This window comes from Canis aureus, chromosome 29, assembly GCF_053574225.1.
Source record: "Canis aureus isolate CA01 chromosome 29, VMU_Caureus_v.1.0, whole genome shotgun sequence".
Taxonomy (NCBI): domain Eukaryota; kingdom Metazoa; phylum Chordata; class Mammalia; order Carnivora; family Canidae; genus Canis; species Canis aureus.
The window spans coordinates 35,530,877-35,555,470 of record NC_135639.1 but is presented as its reverse complement, the minus strand read 5'-3'; the positions used below and the strand labels follow the sequence as shown (position 1 = coordinate 35,555,470).

Here is a 24,594-nt window from a genome sequence, read left to right as displayed (position 1 = left end):
TTTATTGAAGTTGATCCTAGCTTAGAAATTGGCATGTGTGCTTTTGCAAAATGATTCTTATAAGGACTATAAAAACGTGGTCATTGAAAGCTGTTTGAGAAAATGTATTGCTCTTGCTGTGATATTAACAGTGGTATTTTTTAAATGTTATGTCCAGTCTACATAAGTTTAATTATAAATTGGATATTTTTTGAAAGCTGTCTTCCTCTACTTCTTTGATGTATTCAAATTTGTAATAGATCTTTGAACACCAGTTGGTGTGGGGTTGTTGGTTTGCCACTAGAACCATCTCTACAATCTACCCTCTGATAATGACAGTGACTCCTATGAATAGGAAATAAAAGAAATACTTTGCATTAATCCCTCACCGCACCCTCCGTACCGTCAATTCCCTAGCCCCCACTGCTCTCACTTCGACAGAAGCAAAGACGATGTAATTACAACACTTTTTCCTCTAATACATAAATTGAAACCATCCTTTACTGATTCCCTTTGGGATGTTTGTTTTAACTTTTGTTTTACTGGTGGAGACCACACTGATTTTGATTTGCCTGCCACCCTAGGATTGATTACTTGATTGCAGTCTTCTAAGAAGCAAAGAACCAGGTCCAATGTAATGTTTAGCAAAATAGTGGTTGTAGTAGGGATTTGTAAGTTTTTGGAATGCAGGAGAATAGGATTGAATGAGGTTAAGGAATCTTTAATGCGTGCTTTTGAATAAATCTTTTCAGTGAATGGTCTCTTGTGGATCTCAAAGCCACTAGGAAGAGAACTGGGGTATTTGTTTTGAACCTTGCAAATAGTAGTCACTCTTTACCTTTCTACTAATACCCCCACCCCCAGCACGCTCCAGCTTGCTCACATGTGTCCGCGATCCCCACCCCACAGTAGCAAGTTCATTAGTGGCTTTTACATAAGATGCAAATCAAGAAATGTCTCCGTCCTCGCTGCGGCGCAGGTGGGACTGGCTTGAGGAAGACGCAGCCTAGTAGACCGTTTCGCAGGGTGACTCATTATCAACGCTGACCGCTGCTTTTAGACACACCAGGGAAAATGTACCAGGCACCGTTAGGATGCAAACAACCGGGAGGGGTGGTGGTGAGGACGAGAACCGAGATAAAATTTGGCCAAGGCTACGTGTCGCTCCGAAGCCACAACAGCAGGGCGGGCGGGGAGGCCGGGCACCTGCGAGGAGCGCGGGCAGGTGGGCGCGGCCTGCGGGCAGGTGGGCGTGGCCTGCGGGCGTGGCGGGGGCGTGGCCGGGCGTGGCGGGGGCGTGGCCGGCCGGGGGCGCCGGCGGTTGGAAGGGGGTGGAGTTGCCCTTGGAGGCGGCACCGGCCCTGGGCCCCGAGGCCCGCCGCGCCCTATCGGGCCCGAGCCGAGTGGCCCAGCGGAGCGGCGCGCTCCCGCCTGCAGGGGGAGGGCGGACGGGGCGCGGGGACCGGCCAGGCCGCGGCGGGCGCTGTTTCTCTTTCACTTTCCTTCCCTCCGAGGCCGGCGCGCTGGCGGGCGAGGAGCGGCGGCGGCGGCGGCCGCGGGGTAGGTACCGGGCGGGCTTGAGAGGCGGCCGAGGAGCCCCCGCGCCCCGCGCCCCGCGCCCCGCGCCCCGCGCCCCGGCTGTGCCCGCGGCGGGAGCGGCGCCCCCAGGCACCTGCCGCGGCCGGCCTCGCCTGGAGCGCCGAGAGCCCCTCGGGGCCGGGCCGGGCCGGGCCGGGCCGGGCCGGGCCGGGCGGGGCGGGGCGGGCCGGGGGCGGCTGGGGGTCGGGAGGGTGTCCGGGGGCTTGGGAGCCGCGTCCCGCCCTGGCGCGCGGGGAGGGCTGCGGGCTGCCTGGCTCGGCCCCGGCCCCGGCCCCGGCCCCGGCCCCGGCCCCGGCCCCGGGAGAGGCGGCGCGTGTGCCCCCGGCGCAGCCCCGGCCTGGCCCTGCGGGAGCGCTCGGGCGCGTCCTCCCGGCCCGGGCCGCGCACCTGCCGGAGCGGCGGGCGGACGTGTGCCTGGACCCACCCCCACCGGGGACGCGGGGAGTTGGGTCCGCCGGGTCCCCGCAGCCGCTCGCCTCCTTCAGCCGGGCTGACAGGACTGCGGCTCGCTCCCCTCTCGCCCCCGCGGTCGCAGCCTGCGTTTCCTCTCCAGGGGACTTTCTCTGAACTCTGGAGCTTCGTGGCAAACCTGTGGAGAAGGCAGGGCCGCTAGTCCCGAGGTGGAGGAGAAGCCTAGACCCAGGCACCGCCGCCTGCGGAAGGTCGTCCAGGCCGAGGACCCGAAGCCCAGACCCTCGGCTCTCCAGGCTCCCTTTGTGTTGCCCCCTCGTGCCACGCAAAGCCCGTTCCGTGCGCGTCCTTCAGGGCGAGTGTCCATGGGATGATGGCTCCGCCTCTCCGGCTGCTTTATACCTGTGAGTTAGCAGCTGAGACAGGAGAAAAGTTGCTGTTGATAGGGCTGACTTGGGAAGTCGGTGCCGCCTTTCATGCTGTATTTTCTCAGAACACATTTGTTTGCAAGAGACCTTTTTAGACTTTTTTTTCTTTAGCAACCCCATGTACCAGCCAACAATGGTAAACATTTCTGGAAATAAGTGAATGACATTTAGCTTTTACCGTGTGCTAGCCTTATGTGTATGGTCTCATTTAATCCTTGTCACTCTAGGGAGCTGGCACTCTTATTTTTATTTTATAGTTTAAAAAAACAGATTGAGAGGTGATAAGTAACATTGCCCAGGTTACACACTTACTAAATGTGATCGGTTTCTGTCAAAGACTGTCTAATAGAGGACATGAAGAATGAATGTAACTATAAGTCAAAGGGAAATGTAACAGAAGAGAGGGCACACTGAGGATAACTGTGGAGAAGCGTTTCAAAGGATATAGGTAGGATTTAGAAAAGAGGAAGGGTTTGTTGGACAGCCGGTGTACAGAGGCTGCAGAATGGACTGTGAAAGACTGATGATCCTTTAAGTTTGCCTAAAGAAAAGTGTTGGAAAAGTATGCTAAGGTCAGCCTGCGGAAGGTCTTATATGGAAAGCCAAGGAGTTTAAATGTCTGTTTATAAAGAGGAGACACTGTCCATCTTTGAGAAGAAGACCCAAATGTGATAGAATAAAATAACGCTGCTAGAATGTAAGATGGAGCGCAGGTGGAGAAGATAACAGTCCAGTAGGATCGCTGTGGATGCAATGGGAAAGGACGTCAACTTGATTTCATTGACTGGATAAGGGACACAAAATGGAAATAGGAAGTATATTGGTAGAGAAGATAGTGACTTCAGCGTTGAATCTTTTAACTTGTATTGGCAAGAACTCCTAAGTAGAGCAGGCGAGCAGATAGCTAAGATGCATTACTGAAGAGGTAAAGATACCAGAACTAGAGTTTGTCACTTTAGGTCTCATTTGTATGGAGGTGATAGTTAAGGCTCCAGGATTGGATGAATTTGTCATTATCCTGAATTAAGTCAAAGCAGGTTTACAAATTAATTTGACAGTGAGAGACATGTTCTATTTACCCATCCACCCAATTTGGAGTAACACTTGCTGCTGTTATGTTATTAATACAGTATTAGGAATTTGACACTTTTTTTTTTTTCCCTCTCATCTTTTTAAAACTATTGTGGAAACAGATATGGGAAAGCAGAACCACCGAAAGTAGTGATGACCAGCGACCTCATGATAAATCTGGATGTTAGTTCTCATGCCTCAAGACATCCAGTTGGGAACTCCACACCGGCTCCTGGGCTCAGACTTCATCCACTTACTACCCCTCTTTGCCTGAACTACTAAAGCCAGTCCTAGCTAACCACGAATGGCTACCCAAAGGAAACACTTGGTGAAAGATTTCAATCCTCACATCACCTGCTACATCTGTAAAGGGTACCTGATCAAGCCAACCACAGTGACGGAATGCCTCCATACCTGTAAGTATTCTTTTAAAACTACTGCATTTGGGCTTTATATCTAGATTTTAGCTTTCAAAATGGTAAGTAACTCCAAGAATCATCCTAACTTTGAATTTATTTTCAGGATTGAATTTGTCATTGGGATACCAGTGGCATGAAGTTTTTCCTCTGTTATTATGTAATAGTTGACTTTTATCTAATTTTGATGTTTTAAAACATATTATTGATTATAGTTTTTTTAAATGAACTATTTTAGGTTTTTTATTTTAAAAAGTTACATTGAAGGAATTAATCTGCTCGCAGGTTTTGTTGGAGTATACATTCTTTCATTCATTGGCTTTTTTAGACCACTTTATTGAGGTATGGTTGACATACAAAAAGCTGTAGATATTCAAAGTATACAACTTGATGAGTTTAGAAGTAAGTATAGACCCATGAAACCACCATCACGTCTATGCCATAAACGTATTACCTCCAGAAGTCTTCTTGACTATTATTAATAGTATTATTGTGATATGAACACTTAACATAAAATCTACCCTCTTAGGAAATTTTAAGCATGCAACACTGTAATATTAACTATAGGCACTATGCTGTGCAGTAGATCTCTAGGACTTACTTACCTGTTTAGCTGAAATTTTGTATCCTTTGGCCAAAAAGCCCACAGTTTGTGCATCACCTGGGAACTTTTGTTAGGTGTACATTATCAGGCCCCCACTCCAGAACTCCTGAATCAGAAACTCTGGGAGTGGGCCCAACAATCCATGGTCGTCAGCAAGCCTTCTAGGTGATTCTGAAGCATGATGGAGTTTGAAAATCTCTGTTCTAATATGATCATATCTGTGGAACTCCTATCAAGTTTCTTTCTCACCTTGCCTATCAGTAGAAGGTTCATTTTTATAGTCACTTATGCCAGAGTTCCACATACTTTTTGTGTTTCTGCCTGTATGAAATTATTTGCCTATTTCAATGAAAGTAATTCCATAAGTTCTAGATTAATGCCTATTATGTGCACTAAATAGATATTTTATATACTTGATTACAATTAGCTTTACTATAACCGTGAAATAGTTTGGAGTAGTTATTGGGAGAGAGAGAGTATAGAGATTATCTTCATTTTGTGGGGGTGGAAACCATGAGTTAAGAAACTTGCCCAGTAGTGGTGAACCTATATTCCAACTCCAAAGCTCATGCTCTTTTTAAGATAACATGGTGCTTTTTTTCTTTTTTTAATCCTCCCCTTTCTCTGTTCTCCTGCTACTGAACTGACATAATATTATATCAGGAGTCTTAAAGAGGGGGGCAGAATAGAGAATTACCTGGAAATGGCTAAAATGGCAAATTTTATGATATATATTATACCCAATAAAAAAAAAGAATCACCTAGAAAACTGTTTAAACATACATATGCTCAGAATTCCACTTAGACAGATTTGGTAGATCATTTGTGGTGAGGTCCATGCATGTGTGTTTTGGAAAACCTTTCCAAAGTGATGATATATATTACCTTTGGATGGCCTCTGCTATCCAATTAGCAATTCGCTATGAACTATCTTGAAATACTAACTTACTGCTGCTCTGTATCATTACTTAACTTGAACAATTACCAGTTAAAAATCATTGAACAAATATTTTTTGAATACCTACCGTGTGCCAGGTACCATCTATTCCAGACAGAACAGATACAATAATGAACAAGATAGTAAAAAAAAAAAAAAAAAAAATCTGTGCTCTTGAGAAGTTGAACATTCTAGTGGGTGAAACTAATAAACATGTGCCATGTTAAGTAGTGATCAGTGATATGAAGCGAACAAAGAAGGGTTGTAGATGGGAGAGATGGAGTTATTTTACATAGAATGTCAGGGTGGGGATCCCTGGGTGGCACAGCGGTTTAGCGCCTGCCTTTGGCCCAGGGCGCGATCCTGGCAGACCCGGGATCGAATCCCACGTCGGGCTCCCGGTGCATGGAGCCTGCTTCTCCTTCTGCCTATGTCTCTGCCTCTCTCTTTGTGTGTGACTATCATAAATAAATAAAAATTAAAAAAAAAAAAAGAATGTCAGGGTGTTAAACTCTTTGATATGATTACATTTGAACACAAACTGAAGGAACTGAGCTCTGGATATATGGGAAGAACATTCTAGGGAAAAGAAAGTATTACGCCTTGAGACAGAATGCGCTTAGAAAGTTTATGGAACAGCTGTCACTGCAGGTCAGCTGAAAGATTATAGAGTCTTCAACCAGAGTAATTAGGTGTGAAATGGAGATGGGGAAGAGTGATTGGATTATGGATGTATTTTGGAAAAAGGGCCAATGGATGTGGCTACTCTAGGGCAAGGACTTTGTCTTATACTTCCATGTTTTCTGCTACAACAAAGATGATACCTGGACATGGTCCACAGTCTGTTTTATTTTGCTTCTTGTAACATTTGTGCACTATTTTTTTCCCTTTTAAAAAAAAAAGTTGTTTTTTTTTTGTTTTTTGTTTTTTGTTTTTTGTTTTTTTTTTTGAGAGAGAGAAAAAGAGAGCACAAGCGAGCAGAGGGAGAGAGAGAAATAGACTCGCTACTGAGCATAGAGCTTAATGCAGGGCTCAATCCCAGGACCCCAGGATCATGCCCTGAGCCAAAGGCAGATGCTTAACCTACTAAACCACCAGGCACCTCTGTGCATTATTTTCATATTTGGATTTCTCCAGCAAAAACTGCCAACTCTGGAAGATAAGAAGAAAGCCCAAATTCTCCAATATCTGCCTTTCTAACATATTTTATGTTTTTCTGAAAGAAAATTTTCTCTGGGACATAATGAAATCTCAATTTATATGGCACTGTTTTGGAAGAAAAACAAAGGATTCCAGAAGTATAAATTGTGTCAGGATATAAGCAAGGGCTGTGTTTATGTTTGCAACAGCAGTTTAAAGTCTAAAAGGGTAAGTGACAGTTTAACTGCACAAGTCATTCTAGCCTGAAAAACTGCTTTGCTGTATCAAGCCCTTTACTAAAAGAGAATGAATGTACGTGGCAGAAGTGGAATTAAAAGGCAGTGATAAACCATAAATGTGACTTTTATCATCAGCAGGAAACAGAATAGTGGAGTAAATGATGAAGGAGTCAGGTACTCAACCTGGTGTCTCTGGAGATCCAAGGATCCTGTAGTACTCACCTTCCACTTCCTGGTCCTTGGATTTCTGAGTATTGTTTTGTTTGTGTTTATATTGGGGCTTGTAGCCAAAAACTATCCCATTTGCAAAGTATCCTATTATTTGTAATGATAAAATTAACAGTACTGCAAAGCAGTATTCCTCTATCATTGTTTGGGTCTTCGATCTTACACAGTTTTCTTATGTATAATGTGGGTCAGATATAGTGATACCATGATATGAGATAGTATGAAATAAAAAAGTCAGCCAAATGGGATAGGAGGAAAGTGAGAAATGCTAAATGACATTGTAGTATATATACCATAGTATTTTAGGCAAATAAAAAGAATATCTTACTAAAATAACTTTGTACAAAGACTGTGATTTTGTGAGTCTTTATTGTAAGTAAAGAATAGGTGAAACATAGTTCTTGTTATAAAAATTTATAATAAAATATAAAGGTTTTAGTGTCTCTGTTCAAATTTGAAATATATAAATGAATATATAAATGGAACATTATTATTGTTGAGCAAAACCGGACATGGAATCTACACTTGTGGACTTTCTGGTCAAATGAAGAAAGAGTAATCAAGTTAAAAAATATATGAAATAAATGTGGATGTCAATAAGTACCATGAAACTAATGAACAGAATGATAAAATAGCAGGTATGGGTCAAGATATTGCAGCAGAATGCCATACAAGAGAAGAAACTGGAGGTTTTCTTTTCTTTTTTTTTTTAATTCCTAAGCCATAGGCCTTGGCCTTCTCACACAAGAACATGAGTGTGCTTGGGCCTGGCTATGGTAGAGTTGCGGAGGGAGGGAAGGAGGGATCATGAGTGGTTCTCCCTACTTTGTAGGGATAAATGAAGTTAGTTTACTCTTCTTTCAAAATACTCTGCAAATGCATTTCACCTTTCTTTCTCCTCAAATCAGATAGGTTGATGCTCTCTCATTCTTCAGTTGAGAAATTCTAGAGCTAACACTGCCTGGCTTCCCTATCAATGTAGAGAGAAGGGCCAACAGGACCAGCAGGATGACTGATTACAGTAGCCCTTGATGTCGCTAGTACTATAGCTGTGTGGAAGAAAGAGAAAGGGGCAAGCTGGCAGAAGGATAGGAGAGGCAGAGATGGCAGGGCAGGCTGAGTCCCAGGCTCCTGGGAAGGAGTTGCAAAAAATAAAAAAGCTTATAAAAGCCCCATCTTTAGGTGGGCTCATACCTCACCTACTGACACCACTTATCTTCAGCAGGCCAAGGGCACTTGATAAAAATAAAATATTAAAATGAAGTAGAAAAGTAAAACAAATGAATTTGAGCTTTACATGGTCACTTTGTGATAGATGAACCAAATCCACATTAACCATTGTTACAGGTCTGAGATTATTTTTTTCTTTTTTTTTTTTTTAATAATAAATTTATTTATTTATTTATTTATTTTTGGTGTTCAGTTTGCCAACATACAGAATAAACACCAAGTGCTCATCCCGTCAAGTGCCCCCCTCGGTCTGAGATTATTTTAACTCAAACCAAAAACCTAAGGAAATAAACATGTCCACCCAAATAATTACTGAATTACTTAGGATAATTAGTTGTCAGGTACTTTGTTAGCCACTAGGGTAAAGTGGTAAAAAAGATAAATTTGGAACTTTAACTCGATCAAGCAAAACTTTTCATAAGCTAAGAAGAAATTTCTGCATGTGTATTTGGGCCTTTTTCTTTTCTGTGTGAAGTCATCTACTCTGGGACTTCAACTGCATGTGCTGATGTCTCCCAAATCTTTATTTCTGGCATAGACCTTTCTTCTCAGTTTCAGAATCCTACTGGATGTGCACTTGAATGTCCTAAAGCCACCTGGGGCTCAGCATGTCTAAAAATGAATGAATGGGATGCCATCACTCAGTTATCCCAGAAGGAAATAAGCTCCACACTTGACTCTGTTTATCTTCCCTAACACAAAATAGGGACCAAGTCCTGTCTGGTGTGTCTTTAATATCTCTTAAATCTGTACCTTAACTTCTGCCCCGCTGTGACTGTTCTGTTCAGGCTCTCATTACTTCTCACCAGTCACTGCAGCCCACTTCTAACCTGTGTCAAAGTGTGATCATTTAAAACAGCTATTTTCATCACTCACTCTTCAACCAACCCAGAATTTCCTAGAGATCTCTTAGTGCCCTCAGGATAAATTAAAGCTACTTAGCTATACCCACCCCTTCCTCCCTCACCACCTACTGCACACACATATGCATACTTGGTTCAGCTGTATGCTCTGCTTAGAATGTACTTTTGCTTGTAAGCCCACCTAGCCATTACCCATCCTTTAAAACTCTTCTCCAAGATATGCCACCCACCTGTGACTGCAGGCAGATTTGGGTTACATGTATCCTTGGTACCTGGTATTTGAATGCTTTATAAATGATTAAATGAATAAATAAACGGCCAATTTGTTGATTATTGTTCTTCCTTTTATAGATTCACGTGCAGTAATAGGTAGCTTGAAAGGCATGTAGGCAATGTCGGTTAGGAATTACATATTTTAAGAAACTATGTTCTACAATATAGGTGGAAGCCATGTGGGTCTTAGAGAGGGAGAGATGCTGGGTTGGGGACCAGAGATCGTCAGTTATAGATTCAAGGATGCTCTGCCTCTTGCACTTAGATCCTCAGAAACTTTTTAAGGTTGCTTAGAGTGTATTTGCTTGTTGTTGACTTAAAATGAAAGACTTTTCACTTTTCCTAAAAACAAAGGAGCTTTGTTCCAGCAGGTAACATGGAAGAATACAGTGCATTGGTTCTTAACTCTTTTGTGGTTAGAGGGCCCCCCCTTAAGAGTTTAATGACTCTTTCCTCAGGAAAAGAAAGAGGGTGATAGACATAGAAATCTGTGGTACCGGAAAGAAAGGCTTTCTTCTCTGTGCCCTTTCAGAGATCGTAGCTGTAATCCCTTCACTAAGAATGAATTCTTTAGAAAAACATTACTGTACTTAGTTTTTAACTTCTACGAAGAAGATTGATAATTTAGTTGATGCGACAGTTAAGGGACTTGGTGATTTTACATGATAATTTTTATTTATTTATTTATTTATTTATTTATTTATTTATTTATTTATTTATTTAATATTTACATGATAATTTTACATGATAATAAGTAAAAATGAAGGAGCAACTTAGAAGATGATAAAATTTAACCATTGATTGATTCAGAACAAGTATTATAACTGCAGAAGTTTAAGGTACAGAGATCTCTTGATACGTTGTTATTCAATTTTTAAAAACCTTAGGCTACATACACTTGGCTATTCAAATTGCAGTCTCCAGACTAGCAGCATCCACCAGCAGCAACATCATCTGAGAACTTGTTACAAGTGCACATTCTTGGGTCTTATCATAGACCTGTTGAATCAAAATTTCCAGGGCAAAGGCCAGAAATTCTTATAATAAGAAGGTTCTCAGGTGATTCTGTGGTGTACAAGTTTGAAAAGCACAGCTCATGACCAGATGTTTATAATACTAGCATATTTCAACTAGGCAGTTTATAATCAGACAGTAATTAAATCATACCTTAATTAAAATAAATGCTAATAAAAGGTTAATAGCTGTTATTTATTGAATGTTTGTTGTATTTGTGGTCATAAGCTTTACATTTATCATCTTATTTAATCTTCCCAAGAACCCTTCTAGTAATGACTGGCACAATGTAGGTGCTAATAAACAGCAGATGTTTATTAGCACCTACATTGTGCCAGTCATTACTCTAGCCAGTGGAAACATGGCAGTAAACAAGACAGGCATAGCCTATGCCCTCCTAGAACTTATATTCTAATAGGAGAGACAGGCAATAAGCAAGTAAATGCTATAAGAAAAATAAAACAGAGGAAGGTCTTTCTTGAGAGTTGCCATTTGAACAGAAACCAAGATAATAGGAAAGAGCTGTGAGAAGGTCTGAGGGAAGAGCATTTCAGATTTTTTCCAATATTTTTCACAGAGACAGGACTCAGAAAGGTTAAGTAACAAAGCTAAAAATCCTGGAACTGGGCTCTAAATTCTGGACATCTGACTCTGGCATATTTTCATAATATATTATGACATTTTCCTAATTTTATTTTTTCTTCTTTCTGCTTCACTTTGTTTTCTGAAATTTCTTCAAGCAAACAGATAAATTCAAATATATATATTTTTAAAAATATTTTTATATATTTATGTATAACAACAAAGTTTTATTTAAAATTTATATAAATTTTATAATTTATAAATTTTGTTATATAATTGTCATAATTTATCATTTACTATTTTTATTGTAATTAATATATATTTAGAATTTATAAATTACCTTTTTTTTTTAAAGATTTTATTTATTTATTCATGAGAGACCAGAGAGGCAGAGACATAGACAGAGGGAGAAGCAGGCTCCATGCAGGGAGCCCAATGAGAGACTTCATCCCAGAACTCCAGAATCATGCCCTGAGCCAAAGGCAGGCATTTAACTGCTGAGCCACCCAGGCATCCCTTTATTTTAAATTTATATATATATTAATATACTTTATAATACATATATATATCCTCTTCTAGCTATGTTTGCATGACAATATACTTGTCATTACTTACCCAGTCATGATCTGAACTTACTAAATGTGAATAAATAGCCATTATAATGGAGAAAAGATATAAATTGAATTTTCCAACAACTTATTCTTAATAAAATTCAGTTTTTAGGGTCAAGACTTGTTTTTAGACTAAAAATCAAAGGCCTAATTAGAAATTATATTTAAAGTTTCAATAGGTTGCAAATACAGTGTTTTAGCATTGTATTAGAAGTGAGGTCATTTGTATACTGATGTTACAGGTTTCAAACTATTCTGGCAGAAACTAGTCATTTATTCATGAAAATGATTATAGCATTCATTTTGATGATTCTTTTTAAATAAGAATAGTTATAGATCTTAAACATTCTAGGTATCATCTATTATTAGCAATAATGCTAAAGAAAAATTATATTAAACTTGTGATTCTTTTAGCTTTTGAAATTGCATTAGATAGTAAAGAGTGTTTAAACAGATGAACAAAGCATTGTTGTGGACACTAAAGGGCAAAACTAGAGGATAAGAAATTTAAAAATGAAATTGTCTTATATTGGCTTCTGAGAATATATCATTTGGAACTGATACCACTTATGGATTAAGAAAAAATATGTACCCCAAAATACGTAATTATTCAGAGTTAGAAATCATGGTTAGTATATAAGTATGTTTAAGAGTGTAGCACAGAGGCACCTAGTGACTCAGTTAAGCATCCAACTCTTGATTTTGGTTCAGGTCATGATCTCAGGATTGTGAGATCGAGCCACACATTGGGCCCCATGCTGAGTGTGGAACCTACTTAAGATTCTCCCTCTCCCTCTCCCTCTCCCTCTGCCCCACCCCTACCCCCACTAGCATTCTCTTTCTATACCTATATAAGTAGAGTTTGTTAAAAATAAATAAATAAATAAGCCTAGCACAATAGTTGAATGTAAACATTGTGAATAAGTACAGTTCAAACATGTAGAAAAGACAGAAGATAACTTTTGTTTGGATACTGTGAAGACTTTTTATAACTACTGATACTTTATAACATACTGGTTTTTACCAGACTACTATATAGTGTCAGAATTTAAAACCCAGTGGACAAAGCTGTGTTCTCTCAGAATGCTCAACCACTAACATTTGTTCACTCAGTTAACAGAAAATTATCATTGTAATTTAAAAAACTAAAACAGATTTTAATTTGTGTTGAATTAACTTTTTTTAATTGTCAAAAAAATTACTAGTAAACTCAAAATCTCTTCCCTTACTTACGTTGAAAATGTATGCTGATTTCCGATTTGATTATATTAGGACATGGTAGGCCCTAAAATCCTGCCTCCATCTATGATTCCTAACCCTTGTGTCCTCATTTATTCCATAAATATTTACTGAGTACCACCTCCTCCAAGTACTATACTGGGCTCCTGGGACACATGAGGCAGCATAGTGGGCAATAGATAAATCATGGTGTATAGTGGAAGGTGATAAAAGCTATAGAAAAAAAAGTCAAGCTGGGTAAAGGGAATTGACAGTCAGTGAGATGTTAAAATCTAAGCCTGTGTTCATGTCTATATCTTATTAAGTGACATTTGAACAGGCTTAAGGAGGTGAAGGAGTTAGCTAATCACATATCCAAGGGAAAAATATTTCAGGTAGAGAAATAGCAAGAGCAAAGGCTCTGAGGCAGGCATGTGCCTGTCATGTTGAGAAATGGTCAGGAGGCCAGTGCAGCTGGAGAGCAATGAGTAAAGAAGAGTTGGGAAAGGTGATGGGGTGGATGTGGGTCACAGGCACAATGCACAGTTCTTATAAGGCCATGTTAAGGGTTTTAGTTTTTACTCTGAGAGAAATGAAGACCCATTTCAGCAGAGTTTTGAGTAGGGGAATGACATGATCTTACTTATATTTAAAAAAAAGCATCTTTCAAACTACTATTGAAAGTGGACCTGAGCTGTTAGGAATGACTGCAGTAAGCCAAGCAGGAGATGGTAATGGTTTACATCAATGTGGTGTTGGTGGTAGTGGTGGTAGTGGTAAAAGTGGTCAGATTCTGGTTATATTTTGAAGAGACAGCTGTATTTGCTAATGAACTACAGGTGGATCATACAAGAGAAAAGAGTCAAGAGTATCTTCCAAGATTTTTGGCCTCAGAAATTGGAAGGATAAAGATATCATCAAATCATATAGGAAAAACAAGGTGGAAGATGAGGTGGTTATTTTTTGGAAATTGAATGTAAGCTATGATACATCCAAACAGAGATGCCTAGTTGGAAAGTGTACATATGAGTCTGGAGTTTATCAGTGTGTAGTTTGTCAACAATGGAAGCACCAAGGGAATGAGTGTAGATAGAGAAGATGAAGAACTGACCTTGGGACTTTAAGAAGGAGAGGAGGAGGCATGAGTCAGGAGGACAACTGTGTATCATGTCAAGGAGGAGGAGGAGTCAAATCAGGTGTGAGTAAGATGGGACTGAGACTAGACCTCTAGGTTTAGCTATGTATGTGGAGGTCACAGATAATCTCATGGAGCAGTTTCAGTGGAGTGATCAGGAGCGAAAGTGTGGATAGGTGTGAATGGATGGAAATTTCTTAATTTCCTGTTTTTGTTTTTTTTTTAAAGATTTATTTATTCATGATAGACATAGCAAGAGAGAGAGAGAGGCAGAGACACAGGCAGAGGGAGAAGCAGGCTCCATGCCGGGAGCCCGACGTGGGACTCAATCCCGGGACTCGAGGATCGCGCCCTGGGCCAAAGGCAGGCACTAAACCACTGAGCCACCCAGGGATCCCCAATTTCCTGGTTTTGATAATTGTACTATGATTATATAAGTAACCTTATTGAAGGTAAAGATTGAAAAATTGGGAAGAGAGCTGTTGGGGAATGAGTATAAGTACCTCTGAAATGTAGTGATAGCTCACAAGGGAAGTAGGGTCAACAGAAGGTTTTTGTTTTGTTTTGTTTTCATTTTTGTTTTTTAAGATGGAAAAATAATGTTTTAATCTTGATAGGAATCTCAGCAAAAGACTAACATAGGTGAAAGAGGAGAAGCACTGGAGCAGTGTTCTTGGGTCATTGGGAGATGATATAATGCACAGGCAGAGATCGGCTTTAGATAGGCACATGAATGTTTTGGAGATAGGCAAGAGCACAAAGTATAGATGGTAGTAAGGAAATAGACATGGTAGTATGAATTCTCTTTGTTTCAGTTTTTTTCTTTTTTTCTTTTTGCTTTCAGTAAAAAAGTGAGGTCATCAGTGGAAAGTGAGGTTGGGGAGGAAATGTTTGGGGATTTGAGGAGAGGTGAAAGTATGAAGTATTAGCAAAGAGCATAATGGACTTGGGACATTGAGTGTGACTGCCTGGCAGATGCAAGACCCACTGACATTCATGATCAAGAATTTAAGGTGAGAGACCAATCCGCGTGGTACTTGTGTTTCTCCCAGTGTTCTGTTGTAATCCTGTGGAAGCAGAGTGTGTAGAGAGTGGGATTTGGCTGGAGTATAATAGTTTGAATGAGCCAATAGTTTAAATATGCTGAAAGAAGAGAGAAACAAAAGAGGTGAAATAGAAAACAGCACAGCTATTCAAGAACATGTGTGAGGAAGTGATTATTTTGATCACAAAATATCTGTTGATAAGGAGAGGAATAAGGGTGACCCTGCACTGACTGAGCTACCAGACTCTACCTTAACCTTGGAGTCATACTCAATTCCTTAAACCTGTCTGTATTTAAGTAGGGCAGCCTTTCTAGCCTTTTTATACCTTTTGGTCTCCTGGCCTACATGGTGTAAGATCCCCCTACCATGCTTAAATCTCAAGATTCAATTCCAACCCTGTTCGAAAAACCCTGATTTGCTGCCTGTTCCTCTGTCCTGTAGAGACAATACTAAAGCATTCTACTCCGTAGAAAGGAACGCTGTGTTCTCCATGAAATTGCAACTCATATAAGCCTTTGAAAGAAATATGTCGTGTATACATAAGAGAAAGATGTCCGTTAGTTCTTTATGTAAGAAAAACCAGAAGATAGTGTCTCATGAAAGCAAATTACAGCTACTCTGGAAAACTTTTTAAGATGTCAGTTTCACACATAGGAATATGTAATAAAAGCAGGAAACTGATGCCTCTTCTTTTTGCAGATGACCACAGTTTGCTTACATACTGTTAGATAATAAATGTTCCAAAGGCAAACTATCAAGTGAGTGCTATCAAGACAGGCATATAAAGATAGTGATGTGCTTAAGGGAAGAAGAAAAAGCATGCTTCTATGTTAACAGATAAAACTAACACATTCAGATTTTAACAAAGGAAGTCAGCATTTGATCACTTTCAATAAATAGGGCTTTACTAATGAATGACTCTACCAAGGACACGAAAGAAAAGAATATTATTGTTTTATTATCAGTGATAGCAGAATTAGTACCCATGAAGAGAAATTTGTGTAGATTACTTTGGGTCATCAAAACTGGGAAGCTAGCTCTATGATACATAAGAGACTGGGGCAGACCATACATCCAAGACAGCAACAACAAATGGTCTTTGTACCTGTTATGAAGAACCCCCTACACCAAGAATTTGAAAATAAAGGTGTCTGGGTTACTCAGTTGGTTTAGCATTCAACTCTTGATTTTGGCTCAGGTCATGATCTCTGGGTCATGTCGTCAAGCCCCACTTTCTGGGTTCCACCATGGGCATGGAGCCTGCTTATGAATATCTCTTCCCTCTCCCCTGCCTCTCTCTTTCTTTCTATTTCCCTCCCCCCTTCCCTTTTTTTCTCTTTCCCTCTTTTTTTCTCTCTCCCTCCCCAAAATAAAATAAGAAGGTAGGATAGATAGCCCTTGAATAGTTAAAATAAGAAATCAATAGATGATCATGCTTCAGAGCAGGTATGTGTAGAACATAAAGTGATCAGAAGAGACAATACGGTAAAGCCTAGACCCATGGGACTGTGTTGGAATTATATTAAACATATAAAGTTAAGGAAGCATGTATAATGGAGAAATGTCAGTCAATCTTGGACCCTCCTCCCCAGAAAAAGAAATACCACACATGTAGAGATAGGCAGTTTCCATTTGGGTGAAGCAGTGTGTCATAAATATCATACTTGAATTTACAAGACGATCTCTAGGGTGAACATGGCTGCACACGGCTGCAGAGGCCTAATACCAATACATGATATACGTTTCAAATTCCATTAGCAAGATCATCTGTTATTTAAGGTGGACACATGAAACTAACCATAGTCTGATGCCATTCAATATTCAGTTACTCCAATTCTCATCATCATTTTATGCCCATCCAGTGATCTAATAATATATAGTGATAGCTCACATATACTGAATATTTACAAATTCTCCAACACTCATTTGCATATGTTACATATACTATCTCATTTAATCTTCACAGGAAGCCTATGAGATAGGAACCTTTGCTATCTCCATTGTACATAGAAACACAAAGTAAGTAATTTGCCTAATGAGAGAACTGGGATCCAGATCCAGGCAATCCACTTTGGGATCCCTGGGTGGCGCAGCGGTTTGGCGCCTGCCTTTGGCCCGGGGCGTGATCCTGGAGACCCGGGATCGAATCCCACGTCAGGCTCCCTGCATGGAGCCTGCTTCTCCCTCTACCTGTGTCTCTGCCTCTCTGTCTCTCTCTGTGTGACTATCATGAATAAATAAATAAAATCTTTAAAAAAAAAAAAAAAAAGATTATTTTTTTCTGGAACAACTTTTCTGTACTACCTGGTTTCTCATGTAAATTTGCATTATAGGGAAAGAGTACATTAATCCCATATTCTTTTGATTATGTTTTATCCTGTGGCAGTGATTTCCTAATGGTGAATAATAAAGTGACTTCTGATGGAATCCTTGGTTGGGATTTCCCAGTTCTTTTTTGGCTGCCTTGGTGAGAGAGCTTTGCAAAGTTAGAGTCCTGGTGCTAATCTCCCAGAGATTCAGATTTAATTGGTCTCAGATGTGGTCCACAAATTTGTTTAAAAAAAAAATCTCACTGGTGATTGCAGTGATTTGAGAACTACTGCTTTTTTATAAAACATATATTTTTATTGAAGAATAATTGACATACAATATTGTATTAGCTTCAGGTTATACAACATAGTGTTTGATATTTATATACATTACAAAATGGCCACCACAATAAGCCCAGTTACCATCTGTCACCATATAAAGTTGTTACAATAATATTGACTATACTCCTGCCATGTCTTATTTATTTTATAACTGGAAGATTACACTTCTTAATCCCCTTCACCTAGTTCATCCATCCCCCTCCTCCTTCCCCTCTGGCAACTATCAGTTTGTTCTACAACTATGAATCTGTTTCTGTTTTATTTATTCCTTTTTCTTTTTAGATTCTACATATAAGTGAAGTCTTATGGTATTTGTTTTTCTCTTATTTCACATAACCCTGTAGGTCCATCAGTGTTGTTGTAAAGGGCAAGACTTCATTCTTTTTTGTGGCTGAGTAATGTTCTATTTTGTGTGAGACCCACTGCTTTAGATGACACAGTGACTCTTTGTATTAATTTGTGCAACAACCTAGTTCAAATATAAGAAGTGGTCAAAGGAAAGAAGATTTTGCTTGGTAAGCTTTAGGCAGAAGCTTAAATGCTGTTTACGATGGGCTAAATATAAGCATCAATTAAAAATACGAAATCTTAATGCCAGGGACCAAGTGTTATCAATGTTAAGATGTGTTGCATAGTGGTATGGATTTTAGGTCTGGAGCTGCATAGCCTGAGGATGGATATTGCATCTGCTACACAGTTGGCCAGCTGTGGGCAGCCTGCTTAGGCTCTCTACTACTGGATTTCTCATTTGCCAAAGGGGGTAGTAGAAGTTCATCCTATAATCCACACAAAGACTTGAGCCCAGAGCCTGATATATGGTTAGGGCTCAGTAAATGTTAGCACTTGTTGCTATTTAAGTGTTTTTCCAACGAGGGATATCTTTGGTGAGCCTAACTCCCTTTTTGACCAGGTATTTCTTGTGGCTACAGCATTTGTCTGTTGGGTAGCTGGTGAGAGTGAAAATGCTAGTTGGTCTCCATACATAGCCTTAACCACAGTCGGGGACTTTTTCCAACATCTTTCTTGGCCATTTGAGTTAACCTGTAGAGCAGTTTCTGTACCAAGAAAGCTTGCTATTAAACCTTTAAGATATTTTCAAAATTTATTTTCCAGTTAGTATAAATAATTATAAACTAAGAATCAAAAGTCAGTTTTATAATGATGGGTTTTTTAAGTGTCTAAGGGAAAAGAAAATCCTCCTTTTACTCTTTTCAGTTTCACTGAAATTCTAGCCTGGGTTTTCTCAGGCTCCAATTCATTTTAGGTTGCATTTTACTTACTTAATAGCTTTTAAGAGTATGTGGGAAATGTATTTTTCTAGAGTTTTTTTTTTTTTTTGAAAGGAATAAATAAGCTGCTTAAACGGATTATTTTGTGCAAAATATTTAGCTTAAAAGGATATCTGATTCTATAAACAGACATTTTTAAGGTTCCCAAATTAAGATGTAGGGCATTCTTTTTCTATGTATTATAGGCCTATAGAAATAAAATTAGAAGAAAATGTATCACTTATGCATGCATTAGTTAAGAAAATAGACCTTTGATTCAAACCCCAGCTTTTCCCACTTACTCCATGATTTTTGGCAAATTACTAAAGTTATTCTCAGTTTCTTCAGCTGTAAGAGACCTAATATTACCTAATAGGTTTGTAATGAGGATTCAATTGTTAAATGGCATTGAATTAAATAAATGTTGAAGCATGTAGTGTGGTGCCTGATACAGCTGGTATTTTTACATAACATTCTTTTCCTTTGTAAAGTTCAAAAATCTTTAAAATTTGAAATAAAATTTGTGATTCAAGTCTCTGTGCTGCCATTCATCAGAGTAGGCAGGTAACCTAGCCTGTGAAAACCTCTTCTTCATATTCAGGAGTAGAATAAAGTAGCATATCTCAGATGTTGTTGTGAAAAACAAATTCATCTCCTGATGGGGCTTTCTGGATCCCTCTAAAACAGCACTCATTCAGTAGAAATAAAATATGAGCCACTGGTGTAGTTTTAAATTATCCAGCAGCCACATTTTAAAACAAGAAACAAATGAAATGAATTTTGATATATTTTAGTGAATTCAGAATATCTAACATAACATTTCAACATGTGATTTAGTGCTCAGTCACATGTGGCTAGGTGGCTGCCATATTGGACAGTCCAGATCTAGATACAGATTAATATTCTCCATCAGCATCCTTGGACACTGGTGCTGCCTTCACCTTAAGCAGTGAACACAGCCTTATTCTTGAAACTGTATGCATGCCTGGGTGAATAAGCCTTACATTTCGTCCTTTAGCTGCCTAGATCAGTATCTTAGCCTCTGGAAAGACAGGCTTCTACCCTTAGCCTTTTGGCTGACCTAGAGGACTTGCTCTGGGCATGTCACGTGCCTTTATTTGGGCCAAGGCTGATAGACAGCCAGGAATTCCTGAACGCTTGGAGTATGATAAACCTTTTGAACCACAAAGATCAGAGCTCCAGGGTCAGATCAGAGATTCAGGATAGGATCAGGCTTTGTAATACTCTTCATTCTTGCCTCTTATCTGTCCTTTTTTGGCCTTCTTTCCCAAATTTCAGAGACTTATCTAGTGTCCCTGAGAAAAAAGCAAATACCAACAATCTTTTAAAAGAATTTAGTTTCTCTGTTCTCCACTTCAGTGTAGCTTACCAAGAAAGTCCTCCCTTCCCAAACAGTGACTTTTGAAAAGTCATTTAGAACCTTTTTGGGCCAAGAGATTTGGAAGACAGATGAAGTATTCATATCTAAGCCCTTTTATGTTTTTAAGGTTTTCTGATACCATCTTTTGTCCAAATTTAGAGAGAATTTTGGTGAAGGGGTACTGTCCTTAAAGCTGTATGTAATGGTAAAAAGGTAGAAAAATGGGATTCAGGTGTATTTATCAAAAAAAAAAAACAAATCTGCTCATACGTCCTACCCTGACCACTCTAAAACTGCCAATGCTTTAACACTCTATCTACCTTTTTTTTGTGTGCGTGAATATCATGTGTTACTAAAATTCTTTGTTTGCCTTTCCAAATAGAAGTTCCATAAAAGTATGGACTTTGTTTGCCTTTACATCTGCAGCTCCTAGTACAGTGCATGGCATTCAGTGTCTTTTGAATCAGTGCATAAGTGAAAGGAAATACCAAGATACTATTCTGTATATGTACTAAAGACTTTAAAATCAGGTACCGAGTAGAATTCTTTCTTGACCATTGTTAACTCTGACCAGTGTATATGTTATGCTTGAATTTTCAGACCTAATCTCAGTGGGAGAAATCTAGTTTTTACTTTTGATCAATTGTTTAGATAAACTTTTTTACTTCTTTTGGAGAGTGTGGGGCATAGGAGGGGAAAAGGAAGTAGTTTGTAGGGGAGTTACAGGAGCTGATCCTAACAGGTAGCAGGTGAAAATTTCAGATTATACAGAGTATAATAAAATAGAGGGGGGGGGGATTGGCATAGGAAATTAGATAAAAAATTCTTTATAGTTCAGGTGTTGTAAAAATGTTTAAGGTTTTTGGGCAAGACATTTGACATAGGAGATAATAAAAACCTAGGGAAAAGGTGAGAGAGATTCACAGCCAGAAAGATTCCCCTACTGGGGGAAATGTAGGCTATATGGGCTAGTGGCCAAGATCCACAAATTATATTTCTGTTATCTTTGTTTGGAATGTTTATTTAAAATCTTACCCTTGTCAGTTTCTCAGTGGTTCTTCCACTTTACCTCTCATGCCTTTGTAGGAGCTTGATGCTACTACCCATACTTTGTGCTCCGTGGAATTATGGTATTTGTGAGCACAGACTGATCATGCTCTGCAAAAGCCAGAAGTTTCATTGTAACTCCTCATTTGTCCCAGGAGCACCTTGCCAAAAAAAGTAATCCAAACATGTTGAACACTCTCAAGTTTTATTAGGAACTATTTGTGTCGCGTTCAAAAGAAGTCATTGCAGGCTTACTAAGTTTATACCTTTCTTTGTGCTTCTTTAAATAAGAACTGTTGTTTTATATAAATGCACAAAAAAACAACAACAACAACAACAAAAAATAAATGCACCAGCTTTTTCCTTAGTAATATGAACAAATTATTTGGTTTGTGAATATATTTAAGAAAGCAATTAGCGGAGTAACATATACTTTTTATATCATTGACTTTAAGCTTTGTTTCAGTTGGGTCTTTTTTTTTTTTTTTTTTTTTACACTGTTAGAATTTTAAAGTTTTATAAAGTTTGGTTAAAGAATACTATTCTACCTATAATAGGCAATTCTTAAGGACTGTTTTTAATTACATTTAGTTGAAATTCACATGATGCATTTTAATCTAACATCTTCTTTCTTCTTAGTCTGTAAGACTTGTATTGTACAGCACTTTGAAGATAGCAATGACTGTCCAAGGTGTGGCATCCAAGTCCATGAGACAAATCCATTAGAAATGTTGAGGTAAGTAAATGTATTTTATAGTTCATCTAACTTAAATTATGTGAACTCTTAATATGTTTTATTATGCATCAAAATATTTGTTAGCACCTTGACTCAGTTAATACAGGTTTTGTGAAGTTTTTGTTTTCACTTTAAAGCATTTAAAGCATTCTATTATTAATAGAAATTTAAAAATAAGTCTGTAGATGTTAAACATTAAATATTTAAGAAATTTATTTCCAAATTTAAAATTATAGTTTTATCTCAAAGCTACTTTAGTTGCAATTATTTTAGGTATTTTAACATTTGACACGTAACTGTGCTTTCATGGAACAACATAGCACTAGAAGGAGAGGACAGGCCTAACAGTAAGGGAGGCTGACCTTGGTACTATTAATTTTTTACTTATATCAAAAGAGTATATAAACATTTATGTAAAACTTAAAGAATTTTTTTTAAATAACTACCATTCACTTAAGAAGTGTAATTCTGTACTTTTAAAGTTAGAAGTAGTAAGATAAAGGGTTAGTTTCCAAGATCTATAAAGAACTTATTAAACTCAACACCAAAGAAACAAACAATCCAATCATGAAATGGACAAAAGACATGAACAGAAATCTCACAGAGGAAGACATAGACATGGCCAACAAGCACATGAGAAAATGCTCTGTATCACTTGACATCAGGGAAATACAAATCAAAACCACAATGAGATACCACCTCACACCAGTGAGAATGGGGGAAATTAACAAGGCAGGAAACCACAAATGTTGGAGAGGATGTGGAGAAAGGGGAACCCTCTTGCACTGTTGGTGGGAATGTGAACTGGTGCAGCCACTCTGGAAAACTGTGTGGAGGTTCCTCAAAGAGTTAAAAATAGTCCTGCCCTATGACCCAGCAATTGCACTGCTGGGGATTTACCCCAAAGATGCAGATGCAATGAAACGCTGGGACACCTGCACCCCGATGTTTATAGCAGCAATGTCCACAATAACCAAACTGTGGAAGGAGCCTCGGTGTCCATCGAAAGATGAGTGGATAAAGAAGGTGGGGTTTATGTATACAATGGAATATTCCTCAGCCATTAGAAACAACAAATACCCACCATTTGCTTCAACGTGGATGGAACTGGAGGGTATTATACTGAGTGAAATAAGTCAATCAGAGAAGGACAAACATTATATGTTCTCATTCATTTGGGAAATATAAAAAATAGTGAAAGGGAATAAAGGGGAAAGGAGAAAAATGAGTGGGAAATATCAGAAAGGGAGACAGAACATGAGAGACTCCTAACTCTGGGAAACGAACTAGGGTTGGTGGAAGGGGAGGTGGGCAGGAAGTGGGGGTGACTGGGTGATAGGCACTGAGTGGGGCACTTGATAGGATGAGCACTGGGTGTTATTCTATATGTTGGCAAATTGAACACCAATAAAAAATAAATTTATAAGAAAATAAAAAATAAAAAAAATAAAGTTAGAAGTAGTCTGTCAGCTCCTAATCTAAACCCTTTTTCTCCAGATTAGGAAACTGAAATCTATAGAAGTGAGTGACACAGCTTTGCTTAGAACTTTAACATGCACATGTCATTTTGCAGCTACAAGCCAGATGTCCTTACCAGTAAACTCATTTTCTTCCTACTTTTCCTATCATAGCTCCACCACTGATCAACTGTGTGGTCTTAGGGAAGTACATATCTAAAAACAACTAGATAGTCTCTAGATAGCCTCTATGTAACCCTCATAATCTGTGTAATATTTGCCATCATTCTATAAATCTGGATTTGCAAGTCTTACATTTCAGACATTTTTTTTTTTAATTTTAGTGCCTGTCATTGTAGTAATTTTTCTGTAGGTAAATGTCAAGCCCAGTGATTTTCAAAGTGTGGTCCCCGAACCATTAGTATCTTGCTAGAAATGACAATTCTTGACCCCACCTCAGATCTGCTGATTGAGGAACATGAGAGTGGAGCCCATCTTAGTCAGCAAGCTTTCCAGGTGTTTCTGACATAAGCTAACATTTGAGAACCACTGTTCTACTATAGTCTATCGCCCTGGGCAGGACTTCTCCTAGTTGGATTTATATCAGTGCTTCTCAACCACTGGTGATTTTGTGCCCACCCCGCCCCACCGTGTACTTTTAGCAACATCTGGAGACATTTTTGATTGTCAGGTCTGGGTGGGTGTTGATGGCATCTAGTAGGATAGATGGCTGGACACCACTGAGCTAGATATGCTGGACACCACTGAGCATCCTGTGATTCACAGGAAGCCTCCTCCCACACCAGAGAGCCAGCCCCAAATGTCAATAGTATGGAGGTCAAGAAACTCTGATTTAAGTCACTCAGAGAACAATGTGAACTCTTCCTCTAAAATTTTTTTCTAATGCTTTCATCAAAAACCATACCAAACAGTTAATAATTATTACCTACTCCATTTTAAAGTGCTATGTTGGAAGAAAAATTCTTGGTTTTGGCTGTTAGATACCTGAAGGGATCCAATGACCATTTAA

At 39.2% G+C, this 24,594-nt stretch overlaps 1 protein-coding gene across 5 annotated transcripts in view; it reads left to right on the top strand.

Annotated features, from left to right (window-relative positions):
• Positions 1–24,594, top strand: part of PCGF5 (polycomb group ring finger 5) — a 121,322-nt gene that overhangs the window by 49,864 nt on the left and 46,864 nt on the right. Inside the window, exons 1-4 of one of the 5 annotated variants that reach the window (XR_013368235.1) lie at positions 1,334–1,539; positions 2,132–2,393; positions 3,611–3,904; positions 22,011–22,107. Coding sequence is in view for 4 of the 5 variants with exons in the window: in XM_077878425.1 (XP_077734551.1) it covers positions 3,793–3,904; positions 22,011–22,107 (209 nt within the window). In the remaining variant the exon portion in view is untranslated. Of the gene's footprint in view, positions 1–1,333; positions 1,540–2,131; positions 2,394–3,610; positions 3,905–22,010; positions 22,108–24,594 lie in introns of those variants that run through there. The other 4 variants (XM_077878426.1, XM_077878423.1, XM_077878424.1 and 1 more) reach the window with 4 other exon arrangements.